This window comes from Budorcas taxicolor, chromosome 7 (assembly GCF_023091745.1).
Source record: "Budorcas taxicolor isolate Tak-1 chromosome 7, Takin1.1, whole genome shotgun sequence".
Taxonomy (NCBI): domain Eukaryota; kingdom Metazoa; phylum Chordata; class Mammalia; order Artiodactyla; family Bovidae; genus Budorcas; species Budorcas taxicolor.
This window is the reverse complement of record NC_068916.1, coordinates 81565375-81581524: the sequence shown is the minus strand read 5'-3', so window position 1 is coordinate 81581524 and position 16150 is coordinate 81565375. Positions and strand designations below refer to the sequence as shown.

The 16150-nt window shown below is 41.9% G+C and overlaps 1 protein-coding gene across 1 annotated transcript; it reads left to right on the top strand.

Annotated features, from left to right (window-relative positions):
• The first annotated feature begins 4872 nt into the window (after positions 1–4872).
• RPS23 (ribosomal protein S23) lies at positions 4873–6846 on the top strand. Its single transcript, XM_052643669.1, has 4 exons — positions 4873–5120; positions 5573–5732; positions 6411–6531; positions 6652–6846. The coding sequence occupies exons 1-4, from the start codon at positions 5117–5119 to the stop codon at positions 6796–6798; spliced, it is 432 nt and encodes a 143-aa protein (XP_052499629.1). The 5' UTR covers positions 4873–5116; the 3' UTR covers positions 6799–6846.
• Positions 6847–16150: the final 9304 nt, after the last annotated feature.

Below are 16150 nucleotides of genomic sequence, written 5' to 3'. Positions count from 1 at the left end.
GACTAACTGACTCACTGGAAAAGATCCTGATGCTGGGAAAGATTGAAGGCTGGAGGAGAAGGGGACGACAGAGGGTGAGATGGTTGGATGGCATCACCAACTTGATGGACATGAGTTTGAACAAGCTCCAGGAGTTGGTGATGGGCAGGGAAGCTTGGTGTGCTGCAATCCATGGAGTCACAAAGAGTCAGACACGATTAAGCAACTGAACTGACTGAACAGAGGGTGGCTATTGTAAAATTAGAATTTAAAAAAAGACCAAAAAAAAAAAAAAAGAGAGAAAGAAGATGCAGATTATCAATATCAGGAATGGGAGATGAGACATCATTATAAATCGATGAATATTAAAAAGATTATAAAGGAATACTACAAACAACTTTATGCCCATACATTTGACAACTTAGATAACATGGACAAATACTTTGAAATGTGCACATTACCAAAACTCACTTGAAAAGAGATAACCTGTATAGTACTATATAGCATTTTACACTCACTGTTAAAACAACTTCCAAGTATTTATAACACATATATTCATGCATAATAGAATGTCATAACAACTTATGTAATAATTTTGAAAACTTAGATAAAATAGACAAATTTTAAAAAATGACTTACCAAACAAATCTGACTCAAGAAGAAATCATGGTTCTCTGAATCATTCTGTAACTAGAGATTTAGTTTAAATTAGATTTAATTTAAAAGATATTTAAGGTCTTTATAACCTTTCCACAAAGAAAGCACCCAGCCCAGATGATTTTACAGGATGTATTACTCAACTTTTAATAAACAATCTATCCCAACTTTACATGAACACTTCTTGTGATTATCAACTCAGGTTGTAGCTTGTCTTTTTCTTTCTTTCGGGTGTATTTTTTTTAACAAGTTTCTTAATATGGTCAAATTTATCATTCTTCTTATTTAGAAATATTTTACTTTCTTAAGTTCATGGAGATACACACCTTTGTTTTCTACTCAGAATTTTTAAGTTTTACTGTTGACATACAGGGCCTCAATCAGCCTGGAACTGATTTTTGTTTTTAGCCTGAAATGGTGACTCAATTTAATCTGAGTAACCACTTTTTGTGCAACTCCATCTGTTTGACAATTCTTCTTTTACACACTGATCTGACATCTAATTCTGTCACTTAATAACATTCTATACTCCTTCTATAGGAGTCTTTTGCTGGACTCTGTATTCTATTCATTAGTCAAGTTATCAACTTCAGTACTAACACTCCTCTATCTTACTTGCATGCATGCTAAGTCACTTCAGTTGTGTCTGACTCTGTGCAACCCTGTAGAATGCAGCCTGCCAGGCTTCTCTGTCCATGTGATTCTCCAGGCAAGAATACTGGAGTGGGTTGCCATGAGGGGATCTTCCAGACCCAAGGATGGAACCCTTGTCTCTTACATATCCTTCATTGTCAGGCAGGTTCTTTACCTCTAGCACCACCTGAGAAGCCCATTCAGTTCAGTTCAGTTCAGTCGCTCAGTCATGTCCGACTCTTTGCGACCCCATGAATCGCAGCACTCCAGGCCTCCCTGTCCATCACCATCTCCCGGAGTTCACTCAGACTCACGTTCATCGAGTCCGTGATGCCATCCAGCCATCTCATCCTCGGTCGTCCCCTTCTTCTCCTGCCCCCAATCCCTCCCAGCATCAGAGTCTTTTCCAATGAGTCAACTCTTCGCATGAGGTGGCCAAAGTACTGGAGTTTTAGCTTTAGCATCAGTCCTTTCGAAGAAATCCCAGGGTTGATCTCCTTCAGAATGGACTGGTTGGATCTCCTTGCAGTCCGAGGGACTCTCAAGAGTCTTCTCCAACACCACACTTCAAAAGCATCAATTCTTCGGCTCTCAGCCTTCTTCACAGTCCAACTCTCACATCCATACATGACTACTGGAAAAACCATAGCCTTGACTAGACGGACCTTAGTCGGCAACGTAATGTCTCTGCTTTTGAATATGCTATCTAGGTTGGTCATAACTTTTCTTCCAAGGAGTAAGCGTCTTTTAATTTCATGGCTGCAGTCACCATCTGCAGTGATTTTGGAGCCCCCAGAAATTAAGTCTGACACTGTTTCCACTGCTTCCCCATCTATTTCCCATGGAGTGATGGGACCAGATTCCATGATCTTCATTTTCTGAATGTTGAGCTTTAGGCCAACTTTTTCACTCTCCTCTTTCACTTTCATCAGGAGGCTTTTTAGTTCCTCTTCACTTTCTGTCATAAGGGTGGTGTCATCTGCATATCTGAGGTTATTGATGTTTCTCCCGGCAATCTTGATTCCAGCTCTAGTTTCTTCCAGTCCAGCGTTTCTCATGATGTACTCTGCATAGAAGTTAAATAAGCAGGGTGACAATATACAGCCTTGATGTACTCCTTTTCCTATTTGGAACCAGTCTGTTGTTCCATGTCCAGTTCTAACTGTTGCTTCCTGACCTGCATACAGATTTCTCAAGAGGCAGGTCAGGTGGTCTGGTATTCCCATCTCTCAGAATTTTCCACAGTTTATTGTGATCCACACAGTCAAAGGCTTTGGCATAGTCAATAAAGCTAGAAATAGATGTTTTTCTGGAACTCTCTTGCTTTTTCCATGATCCAGCAGATGTTGGCAATTTGATCTCTGGTTCCTCTGCCTTTTCTAAAACCAGCTTGAACATCTGGAAGTTCACAGTTCACGTATTGCTGAAGCCTGGCTTGGAGAATTTTGAGCATTACTTTACTAGCATGTGAGATGAGTGCAATTGTGCGGTAGTTTGAGCATTCTTTGGCATTGCCTTTCTTAGGGATTGGAATGAAAACTGACCTTTTCCAGTCCTGTGGCCACTGCTGACGGGCTCAATAAAGGACAGAAGTGGTCTGGACCTAACAGAAGCAGAAGATATTAAGAAGAGGTGGCAAGAATACACAGAAGAACTGGACAAAAAAGATCTTCATGACCCAGATAATCATGATGGTGTGATCACTAATCTAGAGCCAAACATCCTGGAATGTGAAGTCAAGTGGGCCTTGGGAAACATCACTACAAACAAAGCTAGTGGAGGTGATGGAATTCCAGTTGAGCTGTTTCAAATCCTGAAAGATGATGCTGTGAAAGTGCTGCACTCAATATGCCAGCAAATTTGGAAAACTCAGCACCCTTAATATCACCTTCTAAATGTACTCCTTTCCCAGTATTTCCCACACAGTAAATAACACAAATCATTCAATTGCTCAGAATGCAAATCATAAGTAACTCCTTTCTCACAGCCTACATGCATGCTTGCATGCTAGTTCTTATTCAACTTTTTGAGACCCTATGGACTATAGCCTGTCAGCCTCCTCTGTCCATAGGATTCTCCAGGCAAGAATACTGGAGTGGGTTGCCGTGCCCTCCTCCAGGGGATATTCCCAACCCAGGGATCGAACCCAGGTCTCTTATGCCTCCTGCTTTGGGAGGTTGGTTCTTTACCACTAGCGCCACCTCACAGCCTACAGTCCTGAGCAAATCTTGTTGGCTCCACCATCAAACTATAAATCTAATCTCACCACTTTTTACCACCTTGGACCGAGACATGCATTATCTCCCAGCTGAAGTAGGGTAACACTCTCTCAACTGGCCTCACAGATTCATCTCTTAGTTTGTTTCTCCTCACAACAGCCAGAGTGAACCCACAAAAATATAAACCCTATCTTGTTACTCCCCTGCTGAAAACTTTTCAAAGGTATCCAATCACAGGAAGAGTAAACAGTCTTTACCATGGTCTACAGGCTCCACATGTCCCTGTGCACTCTCAGACCTCACCTATTGCCATACTACTCTTCAAGCACTCAGCTATGCCTTCCTTGATCCTTCAGCTCTTAAAAAGTCCCAGCCTCATTCTATACTTAGAGAGGATCCCTCTTCTTAGAAGACTTTACCCATATACCTATTTAGATGGCTGTCTTTCTTCAGCATCTCAGCTCAAATGTAATCTCCAGAGACAACTTCTAACATCCCCTACCCAGAGCAGCCAGCTGCCTCCCCACATCAATCACTGAACCAGGTGCATTTTCTCCATAGTACTTATCAATATGTAAAAGTATCTTTTTATGTTTAAGTACAGGAGGAGAAAGGGACGACAGAGGATGAGATAGCTGGATGGCATCACCAACTCGATAGACATGAGTTTGAGTGAACTCCGGGAGTTGGTGATGGACAGGGAGGCCTGGCATGCTGTGATTCATGAGGTCACAAAGAGTCGGACACGACTGAGCGACTAAACTGAACTGAACTGACACTTATATTTTGTCCTCTCATACCTAGAATATAAACTTTCTAAGAGCAGAAACCTTTATTTTGGAGTGCCTGGAACAGCAGGCAGGATCTAAGACATTTTTATAAAGAGTTGTGACATGAACCAACATCCCACAGAGCTTTCTTTTCTTTCTTTCTTATGGTAAGAAGTGGATTTATTTAGAAAGAAACACACTCCACAGAATGTGGGCCATCTCAGAATATGAAAGGCTCCAGAAAACTTTTGTATCTATTTCACTCTGCAGGACAAGCTGAGTTCACTGAAAGAATCAAGGTTCCACAAATAAAACAGCAGCTTTGGGAGTTCGGTCTCTCACTAGAGTAAGCTTTTAAATACTAGGTCACCTTGCTTTACTAAATGTTTTTCAATTTACTGTGCTTCTTGTAAGTAGGAGTTCAGGATCTTCTGAGGCCTAATTTTCCGAACTACAAGCACAAGGTGGCCACCCCACCACACGCAGTCGCCCTGGGCCTCTCACTCAGCGCCTCAGAGCCCGCCCCGCGCGTTTGCTCAGAGCGCCTGCGCCGGGCGCCGGGCTCATGCAAAGGCTTCTGGGATTGGTAGTCGTGGTTCCTTCCGTCCGCGGTATTCGCATAAAAAGAAACAAATCACAGCGAACATTAGATATCCCCGAATCGCACACAAATTAGATAAGACGCAGATTCTGGAAAGTGGTGCTGGCTTGTCGCTTTCTACCGAGGGGCGGCAGCCGGGATCAGGCGCGGCGCAGACAGCCTCAAGGGCCCTCGGCTGGGCGGGATTTGCTCGCGGGGGCTTGTGGCTCCTTCCTGCACTTCCTCTCTCTTTCGCTCAGGCCCGTGGCGCCGGCAGGATGGGTGAGTTGTCTCCTCTGCTGGGCAGAGTGGCCTGCACGTGCAACTTGGGGTTTCGGGGACCGGCGGGAAGATAGGAAACAGAGCGGTGAGGGAGAGCCATGGGAAGGGCCGGTGAGGAGCGCCGGGGGAGCGCCGCTGCTGTCGCCACATGGCCCGGCGGGAAGGGGCCTGGGCGTCGCGGAGCCGGAGTTAAGAGGGAAGCCAGAGCGCCGCAGCTTCCCCCGAGCGATGGCGCGGGGCTTCGTCCTTTTGAGAGAGTGTAGCGGTTGGAGCACTTGTTTCCACGTCTTAGTTGATTCAAGGGGACCTTTGTGGTTTGGCCCCTGGGCCAAGGTGTGATGTCAGAGCCTGCCAGCCGGTAGTCTAGGTGAGGCTAATACGTGAGATAATGTGAAAAAGTAAAAAACCGTGGGTGATTTTACTGCGGAATCTAAGGTGATTGTGATTTTTAGGCAAGTGTCGCGGTCTTCGTACTGCCAGGAAGCTCCGTAGCCACCGACGAGACCAGAAGTGGCATGATAAGCAGTACAAGAAAGCCCATTTGGGCACAGCCCTGAAGGCCAACCCTTTTGGCGGCGCTTCTCACGCCAAGGGAATTGTGCTGGAAAAAGTGTAAGTGAAAGACCATTGTTGGTTCCTTCATGGTTTTAGTTTTAGTATGGTAACTCGGGATAAATGCACTTAAAGTTTGATGTAACTTCTAGGTTTTTGTGTGTCCACGTTTTTTGGAACGTTAGGTAAGCTCGGAAGATTTTTAAGCGTTTAATACTACTTTAGAGGAATTGGGGTGACATCGGAGGAGAGAAAGTAACCATAAACAAGGGACATTGTGAGAGCTTAATGTGTGTGGAACTTTTAAGCAGTTTGCGCCCATCAACTGCTTCATCTTGGCATTCCGCAAGTTTCTGCTTGACAAAACATGGAGAGAAGTTACTTGCCTAATGTTATACAGCTAAGATTGAGCCACATGGATTTGCCAACACACAACTGTTTTTTGACTTTACAAAAGGATAACTTTGTGTAGCCCCATCAAATTGAATGAGGATTTGAATCCATTATTTCTAGCTCTAGTTCTTGGTTCATGTTTTATTGCTGTAGAGAGGCCGTAAGTTTGCCCTGATGTTAGTCTGATGAATTTAAGACTAAAGAAAAACTTAGCTGTAAGTTAGGGTTTTAAGGTTATGTTGAAAAGGTAGGAATACTACAGTTTCTAATAAGCTTTATACTTCATGAAGTAAAACGTGTCCCTTTTCAGAAAGCCAAGTCACTCTTACGCTGTTTATGTTTCAGAGGAGTTGAAGCCAAACAGCCAAATTCTGCTATCAGGAAGTGTGTCAGGGTTCAACTAATCAAGAATGGCAAAAAAATCACTGCTTTTGTACCCAATGATGGTTGCTTGAATTTTATTGAGGTGAGTGTTTTAGTTATCTTCTATTTTTAGGGGAGTTTCCCCCAGTTGTTTATAGGATGGATGGGTGTTTTGGGTGATTGCCACTTACACCAGAAGTAAACTGTTGGTTTTTTATTCCAGGAAAATGATGAAGTTCTGGTTGCTGGATTTGGTCGCAAAGGTCATGCTGTTGGTGACATTCCTGGAGTCCGCTTTAAGGTTGTCAAAGTAGCCAATGTCTCTCTTTTGGCTTTATACAAAGGCAAGAAGGAAAGACCAAGATCATAAATTTTGATGATGAAAGCACGATAGTAATAAATTTTCCTATACCAAAAATATGTTGTGTCCTGTTTTCCTCACCCAAGGAAAACTGTCTATTTCTAGAGTAAATGGGATTCATAAAATTTTTTCTCCGTGGAGTAAACCATATTAGTTAAAGCTGAAATAAATGTACAGTATGTTGAGAAAACTCAAAAGAGTTTCTAGTAGGAATCATTTTGAAATCTTGAGAAACATATTCTTGGATCTGCCTCTGTAGGGATCCAATATTGTATATGCTCTGCTCAGGTTACTCTGCTTTTAGTGATTTCATTTTACCTAAAGGCCATCAACCTGTTGTAATTGAGTTTACAGTAGCAAAACTTAGGCATTAACACGATGTAGTAGGTAGGTGTTAATGAAAGTGTATGCCAAGCAAATTAAGGCAAAGGGGAAAAGTAAGGGAGACCAGTTATGGTCTAGGTTTTATGTGTCTTGAGCTTGTCACTAAAGTAGATTTTTGACCTTGAGATTTACTTTGAGGCACACTAATGGAAGTGTCTAGGTAGAAATGGTCTAGATGGCTTACATTTTGATAATTGAAGCTTAGATATTAGTTGGGTACATAGGGATCCCCTGCCCACAGATTGCTTTCAAAATTACCATAGGAAGAAATGATATATTATATCTAAAACTTACTAGCCTTACAAAATCTATGGTCTGAACTGCTTTCGGCAACATCAGGTATGAGTTAATTTGCTTTCTGATCAAAGTCTAGTGTTAGGTTATGTTTTGGATATTTGGGCTTCCCTTGTGGCTCAGCTGGTAAAGAATCCACGTGCAATATGGGAGACCTGGGTTGGGAAGATACCCTGGAGAAGAGAAAGGCTACCCACTCCAGTTTTCTTGCCTAGAGAATTCCATGGACTGGTATAGTCCATGGGGTCATAAAGAGTCAGACACAGCTGAGCAACTTTCAGGATATTTGGAAAATGGAGATTTTAGGCTTTCTATCTTTAGATCAAGAACAGAAAATCCTTACTGTGGCATAGGAGACCTTGTTGTGTTTTCTGCCTGCTTAACATCACTGACCTCTCACTTTCTCAAACCTGGATTTCCCATCCATCTTCAGGAAGCACCTGGTAGGTTGCCTACTACTCCCACCACAAAGCACTGATTCCAAATTCACATTTCACATTTGTGCTTATATTTGTCACAACTGTGTGATTATATCTTTCCACGAGGGTTCAGTTCAGTTGCTCAGACCGGTCTGACTCTGCAACCCTGCGGAATGCAGCACGCCAGGCCTCCCTGTCCATCACCAACTCCTGGAGCTTACTCAAAACTTCCCATCCAACCATCTCATCCTCTGTCATCCTCTTCTGCCTTGCCCAGCATCAGGGGTCTTTTCCAATGAGTCAGTTCTTCCTCTCAGGTGGCCACAAGTATTGGAGTTTCAGCTCCAGCATCAGTCCTTCCAATGAATATTCAAGACCGGTGTCCTTTAGGATTGACTGATTGGATAGCCCTGCAGTCCAAGGAACGTTCAAGAATCTTCTCCAACACCACACTTCAAAAGCGTCAATTCTTCAGTGCTCAGCTTTCTTTATAGTCCAACTCTCACATCCCTACAGGACTACTGGAAAAACCGTAGCTTTGACTAGACAGACCTTTGTTGCAAAGTAATGTCTGCTTTTTAATACGCTGTGTGAAAGTGAGATGGCTCAGTCGTGTCCAACTCTTTGTGACCCCATGGACTGTAGCATACTGGGCTCCTCTGTCCATGGCATTTTCTGGGCAAAGATACTGCAGTGGGTTGCCATTTCCTTCTCCAGAGGATCTTCCTGACCCAGGGATCGAACCCAGGTCTAACTTTCCTTCCAAGGAGCAAGCATCTTTTAATTTCATGGCTGCAGTCACCATCTGCAGTGATGTTGGAGCCTCCCTTGAAAAAGTCTCTGTTGTTTCCCCATCTGTTTGCCATGAAGTGATGGGACTGGATGTCATGATCTTAGTTTTCTGAATGTTGAGTTTTAAGCCTACTTTTTCACTCTCCTCAACTTTCAAGAGGCTCTTCAGTTCTTTTTCACTTTCTGCCATAAGGGTGGTGTCATTTGCGTATCTGAGGTTATAGATATTTCTCCCTGGCAATCTAGATTCCAGCTTGTACTTCAGCCCAGCATTTTGCATGATGTACTCTGCATATAAGTTAATAAGCAAGGTGCCAGTATACAGCCTTGACATACTCCATTCCCGATTTGGAATCAGTCTGTTGTTCCACGTCCAGTTCTAACTTGGTTGACCTGCATACATATTTCTCAGGAGGCAGGTAAGGTGGTTTGGTATTCCCATCTCTTGAAGAATTTTCCACAATTTGTTGTGATCCACACAAAGGCTTTGGCATAGTAAATAAAGCAGAAGTAGTTGTTTTTCTGGAACTCTTGATTTTTTGATGATCCAACGGGATGTTGGCAATTTGATCTCTGGTTCCTCTGCCTTTTCTACATCCAGCTTAAACATCTGGAAGTTCATGGTTCATGTACTGTTGAAGCCTGGCTTGGAGAATTTTAAGCATTACTTTGCTAGCGTGTGAGATGAGTGCAGTTGTGCAGCAGTTTGAACATTCTTTGGCATTGCCTTTCTTTGGGATTGAAATGAAAAACAGTAGAGACAGGGCATTTTTTAATTGAAATTAACATAAGATGTACATGTTAATTTGGTCTGCCTGCAATTCAGGAGACCAGGGTTCCATCCTTGGGTCAGAAGGAGAAGGGAATGGCAACCCAGGATCCTGGTGGGCAACAGTCCATGGGGTTGGATATGACTGAGTGACTAACACAGTTCATGATTGCCATGCCAGCTCTTTGTAGCGCCTCCAATTGCAGTCACTGGTTAAAAACCATTCCCAAAAGCTGACCAAATGCTTCTGGATGGGTGTAACTGATCCAAAGCAGAAGCTCCTGGGCCTCACTCACCTAGAGTAAGGAGGCTGTGGAGGGCTGTGTGGTTTCACCCCGGGGCTCAGTCCTAGGAATACGTAGGAGGGTGTGGCTCTGCCAGCAGGAAGCTCTACTCGAGTGGGTGTGCAGAAATGTGGAGGAGTCGGGATGAGGGCCTAGAGGAACACCTCCTCCAGCATCTAGTTCACACAGCCCTGAGAAGTCAAGATGAACAAGGCTGGATGGAGTTAAGACACCCTGCAATGAAGGCTCGTGCTTGTCTCCTGGGTGCCCCAGGATGCCCTGTCCTGTGACAACTGACTGACCCATAAATCCACACAGGTGCCTCACACCCAAATGTTTGATCCTGATGTGAGTTCTCTTTGCCTCCTGTGTAGTCCCACCATCCCACCCCTTAGTCCTCCAGCACCTTGTGATCAAAGCCCCTTCATTCTTGGATCCTCTTGAACCTGACCCTCCTGTAAGGAGAGAAATGAGGCACTAACCTTGGGTGCATATTTTAAATAATCCCAGCAGCTCTTGGTGGCTCCATGGACTATACAGTCCATGGAATTCTCCAGGCCAGAATACTGGAATGGGTAGCATTTCCTTTTTTCCAGCAGATCTTCCTGACCCAGGAACCAAACCGGGTCTCCTGCATTGCAAGTAGCTTCTTTACCAGCTGAGCTACCAGGGAAGCCCTTGGGAGAAAAGTTAATTCTAAAATTTATATGTAAAGGCACTGGACTAGCTAAAACATCATGGAAAATGAATAAAGATGAAGGAATCACAAACTGATTTTAAGACTTAGTTTGTAGCTACAGAACTCAAGAGAGTTTGATATTGGAGGAGGGACAGACAGATCAGTAAACTAGAAGACTGAGTAGGCTTATACAGGTATGACCAACTGATTTTTGAGAGATACAAAAGCACTTTAGTGGTGGACAGATATTTTCAGTATATGGGTGGTGGGCTTTGATTAGCAAGAAAGTGGACTTAAACCTAAATTTCCCACCTTATACAAAAATTAACTCAAAATGGATCATATATCTGAATATAAGAAAGCTATAAAGACTTTAGAAGGCAGAACAGTTTCATGACAGACTTAGGTGAAGAGTTGTACAACATTATACCAAAAGCACATTCCAGAAGAAGAAAGCATAATTTGGTCTTCATCAAAATTAAAATATTTTGTTCTGTGAAATACCTTGTTAAAAGGATGAAAAGAAACTATAGCCTGGGAAAAAATATTTGCAAATCATATACCCAATGAAAGACTTGTATCCAAAATATATGAAGAACTTGCTAATCTCAAAGTAAGAAAACAACCCTATTGCAAAATGGGTGAATGAACAAACACTTCACTGAAGAGATGACAAGCACATGAAAAGATGATTAATATCATCTGCCACTAGAAAATGCAAATTAAAAATATGAGATATCAGAATACAAGTATCAAATGTCTAAAGTAAAAAAAATACCAAGGACTGGTGAGCAACTGGATTGTTGGTAGGACTCTGAAATTGTATAAAGTTAACATATAACTAGGATCCAGCAATTGCACTCCTGGGTAGTTATTACATAGAAATGAAATGTCTGCCCACACAAATCTTGTGCACACATGTTCGTGGCAACTGTATTTGTGATAGCCAAATACTAAATACTAAGCCCTTCAGTGCACAAATAAACTGGTTATATCCATAAATGAATGCTACTCAGTCATAAGACATGTCACATGCAACAACTTCTTTGAATATAGTGGTATGCTAAGTACAAAAAGCCAGTCTCAAAGGGTTACATACATCTTGTATCATTTCATTGATATAAACTTCTTGAAATGACAAAATTACAGCAATAAAGAAGATATGGGTGGTTGCCATGGATGAATGATGGGGGTAGAGTCAAACTATAAAGGGTGGCAGAAGGCAATGTGTGTGTGTGTTGATGGAACAGCTCTGTGTCCTGATTGTGGAGGTGTTCCCACAAATCAATACTTGGGATGGAATTTCATAGTCCCCCAAAAGTATATATAAAAATGGATGAAATGCAAGTTAAGTTCTGTAGTTAAGACTATTGTAATGTCACCAGACCACCTGACCTGCCTCTTGAGAAATCCATATGCAGGCCAGGAAGCAAGTTAGAACTGGACATGGAACAACAGACTGGTTCTAAATAGGAAAAGGAGTACGTCAAGGCTGTATATTGTCACCCTGCTTATTTAACTTCTATGCAGAGTACATCATGAGAAACGCTGGACTGGAAGAAACAAGCTGGAATCAAGATTGCTGGGAGAAATATCAATAACCTCAGATATGCAGATGACACCACCCTTATGGCAGAAAGTGAAGAGGAACTAGAAAGCCTCTTGATGGAAGTAAAAGAGGAGAGTGAAAAAGTTAGCTTAAAGCTCAACATTCAGAAAACGAAGATCATGGCATCTGGTCCCATCACTTCATGGGAAATAGATGGAGAAACAGTGGAAACAGTGTCAGACTTTTATTTTCTTGGGCTCCAAAATCACTGCAGATGGTGACTGCAGCCATGAAATTAAAAGACGCTTACTCCTTGGAAGAAAAGTTATGACCAACCTAGATAGCATATTCAAAAGCAGAGACATTACGTTGCCGACTAAGGTCCGTCTAGTCAAGGCTATGGTTTTTCCAGTAGTCATGTATGGATGTGAGAGTTGGACTGTGAAGAAGGCTTGAGAGCCGAAGAATTGATGCTTTTGAAGTGTGGTGTTGGAGAAGACTCTTGAGAGTCCCTCGGACTGCAAGGAGATCCAACCAGTCCATTCTGAAGGAGATCAGCCCTGGGATTTCTTCGGAAGGACTGATGCTAAAGCTAAAACTCCAGTACTTTGGCCACCTCATGCAAGGAGTTGACTCATTGGAAAAGACTCTGATGCTGGGAGGGATTGGGGGCAGGAGGAGAAGGGGACGACAGAGGATGAGATGGCTGGGTGGCATCACTGAATCAATGGACGCGAGTCTGAGTGAACTCCGGGAGATGGTGATGGACAGGGAGGCCTGGCGTGCTGCGATTCATGGGGTTGCAAAGAGTCGGACACGACTGAGTGACTGAACTGAACTGAACTGAATGTCAGTTTTACTGGTTTTGAAAATATACCCTTGGTTATCAAATATGCTATTAAGCCGAATTTGGGTGAAGTATACAAACTATTCTTTTTGCAACTTCTTGTGATTCTTAGTTACAAATTAAAAGGTTTAAAAATTGTGAATAAGTAATTATTTAACTTTTGTTACCCCTTATATTTGCTTAGCAAACTCCAAACAAATCAGAAATTGTTAATGGAAAAAGAATCTGGAGACCATGTAATCCTGTGGTTCCCAAATCCAGGACATCAGAGTCCCTAAGGCATTTGTTAGACTGTACAAATACCCTTGGTCTTCTGGGAAACAATCTTTACAGTTTTCTAGGAAAACTTGTCTTATTGACAAGCTGTGAAGCATTCTTTATGAAGCCAAGGGTGCTTTCCTCACTTATGGGGATACCACTGCTGTATTTCAGCCACCTCTTAAGTCAGAAGCCCAAAAAAGATAGCTTTTAAGTATTTTTGAAACATTTTGTCCAAGTAATCAGCATAGTTGAAACCAGAAACAGTCTATCCTTTAAGATGTTCCTATTGGAGATGCACCTCATAGCAAAATAATAAAGACTACCTTACATGTGGCTGCTTAGCAAATTGTGGAATAAATGTATACCGGGTATTTGAGTTTTTGTTGTATACCTTATGAAAGGAAGGGGATAGTATGACACAACTGGCAACTGTGTCATACTACGTGTGTTTATATGGAAATGTTGAAACACCAGTTTCAACTGGTAGTCTTCAAACAAAATTTAAACTGTATTAGGGAAATAATACTTGAAACATAAGTTTTTTTCCTTTTACTTTTTGATAGAGTTGAGAGACAGTTTGTGGTCTTATATTTCCATATAAACTGTGTTTATATGGAAATGTTGAAATACCAGTTACTGATGGTCTTCAAAAAAAATTTAAACTGTATTAGGGAAATAATACTTGAAACATACGTTTTTTTTTTTCCTTTTATTTTTTGATAGAGCTGAGAGACAGTTCTAAATTGACGGCTATGAAAATTTGAATGTGTGTCTATATATGAATTTTCTGTGTTTCATTCAAGGTTAATCACGCTGTGGGTAACATTCTTGGATTCTGTTTCAAGGTTGTCAAAGCTAACATTTCTTTATTGGTTTTACATAAAGTTGAGAAAAGAGACTAAGATCATAAATTACCATATTATAATAAAATTCACTAACAGCTACATGTATAATCTTTATTCAAACCTATAAAATCTGTTTAAATGGATCTTGCAAGTATTAACTCATAATTCTTATGATATTATACTTGAGGGGATGGATAGACTTGGCAGGTTGTACTAAGCATTCTTAGTTTCTAGCACAATTTCTATCCACATTATTTGGTAAAATGACATTATGTTTATTAGTATGTGAGGAAAAGAAGTGGACTTTTAAAAGCGTATTGTCATGGTAATGTCACCACAGGAGTTTTCAAGCAAAATATTAAAGCATCTAACAATTAAATGTTTTTAGCATACATTGTCTCATGGGGAAAATAATTTTTACAGTGATCATTTGAAGGAACCCAGTAACACTTTCACTTTTTTCCAGGAGTGACAGATAACCAGTATTTCCAAATAAGCACACGAACAGTTGCCATTTCATTCAGACTGTCACTTAAGCCTTCAGTGTGCGGTGTGTGTCTTCAAAATGAGGAAGCCACACCCACACAGCCCTTAGAGCTTGAGCCAGGCCTGTCGAGCGTCACTGACCTCCCCTGCTTCCCAGAGGACCTGAAGCTTTCAAAGAGCAATTCGGACGCTAAGGAGAGCTCCTCCTGTAGGAGGGAGAGGACAAAACTGTGGCCCCAGATCGCTCTTCAGATAGACCCTCCAGTCAGAAGTGCCAGCTTCCTCCACAGATTCCTACGAATTGTCTGATCTACTCACAGTGTAGGAGTTTTCATTTGTTTAGCTTTCTAAACCTCTTTCACTGGCGTTAACTGGCGGCAGAACAATGGGTCATATTACCTAGCTGGGTTAAAAGTGTAGGACACACTGAGCATACCCATTTTTTCAGTTGAGTCTAGCTGCTGATAAATATAATGCTTCTGTACCTCTTTATCAACCAGCAAATGTTTAAAACTGTACAGTAGTGGGAGAGTGAGCCACATTCTAAGTAATATTTTTTTATGCCAATCACACGTGAGAACCGTTGAGGGAAATCTTTCTTGTTGAAACACATTTTGTCCATTAACACCTGCTTTGGAAATGATGTGAAATAGATGTTTTGTCCCATCTTTCTCCCCCTCCACAGCTTTGTGAATTTGTTTATCCAGTTTATGAGAAGATTTGTCATCTCTGGAGAAGGAAATGGCAGCCCACTGCAGGCAACCCAATTCTTGCCTGGAAAATCCATGGACAAAGGAGCCTGGCGGGCTACAGTCCATGGGGTCACAAAGAGTCAGACACGATGAGCAACTGAGGCTGTTGTTTCTATGTAGCCTGACAGCTTCTGGTATTCTGTTTTTGTGTGAGTTTGCAGGTAAATTGGACCACACTGCCTCTCCTTTGGTTCGCAACAGATTTCAAGTATTTCCTTAGAATTTCAGTTCCAGTATATACAATAGTTGACTGTGTTCATTCTATATTTTACACATTTTCTTATGTTTATAATTAGGTAGTTTTTTCCTCCTTGTCACATTACCCTTCTTCCTGCCCATGACATAACACAGGGGTGTGTGTGTGTGTGTGTGTGTGTGTGTGTGTGTAACAGAAGAAAGCAATTGTGAATGACATTTATTGACCAAGATTCTTGATCTTGGATTAGATTTCAGAGGATCTAGAAATCTCCTGAAGCTGTATGCAGAATTTTCTGATATAAATATGTACATGTGTGTATGCATACATATACATATACACCCACAAATAAATATTTTTCTGAAAAGGAGGTCTATACACTTTTTCAGATTTTTGAAGTGGTTTATTCCCAAGAAACCAACTACTGTTTAAGCTTTATAGCAATTGTTACGTAATTTTCAGTTTACTCACAGCTGAGAACAGTTGTGAGAGGTTGCCTGTGGTCTTACATGATTTATGGAATGTCCCCAGTATGGGGAGGATCTGTGGATGCACGACCCAGGCTGCACGCCCTGCGACCTGCACATTTCATATTAGCTCTGATGGCATCAGCTAATGTAAGCAGGGAGCAGTGAGTCATTTTAAATGAAGGTTACTCAATGTCACTGGTAAATGTAGAATCAGAGAGTATTAGGACTTACCTGATGTTCCAGTGGTTAAGACTCTGCACTGCCAATTCGGGGGGCCTGGGTTCGATACCTGGTCAAGTTAACTAAGATCCTATGTGCCATACAGCATGACCAA

Bases quoted from the DNA above. Each gene is read 5' to 3' on its own strand.
- RPS23 (XM_052643669.1), top strand. The intron at 5,733-6,410 runs GTAAGTGAAAGA...TTTATGTTTCAG, and splicing joins GGAATTGTGCTGGAAAAAGT to AGGAGTTGAAGCCAAACAGC. The intron at 6,532-6,651 runs GTGAGTGTTTTA...TTTTTATTCCAG, and splicing joins GTTGCTTGAATTTTATTGAG to GAAAATGATGAAGTTCTGGT.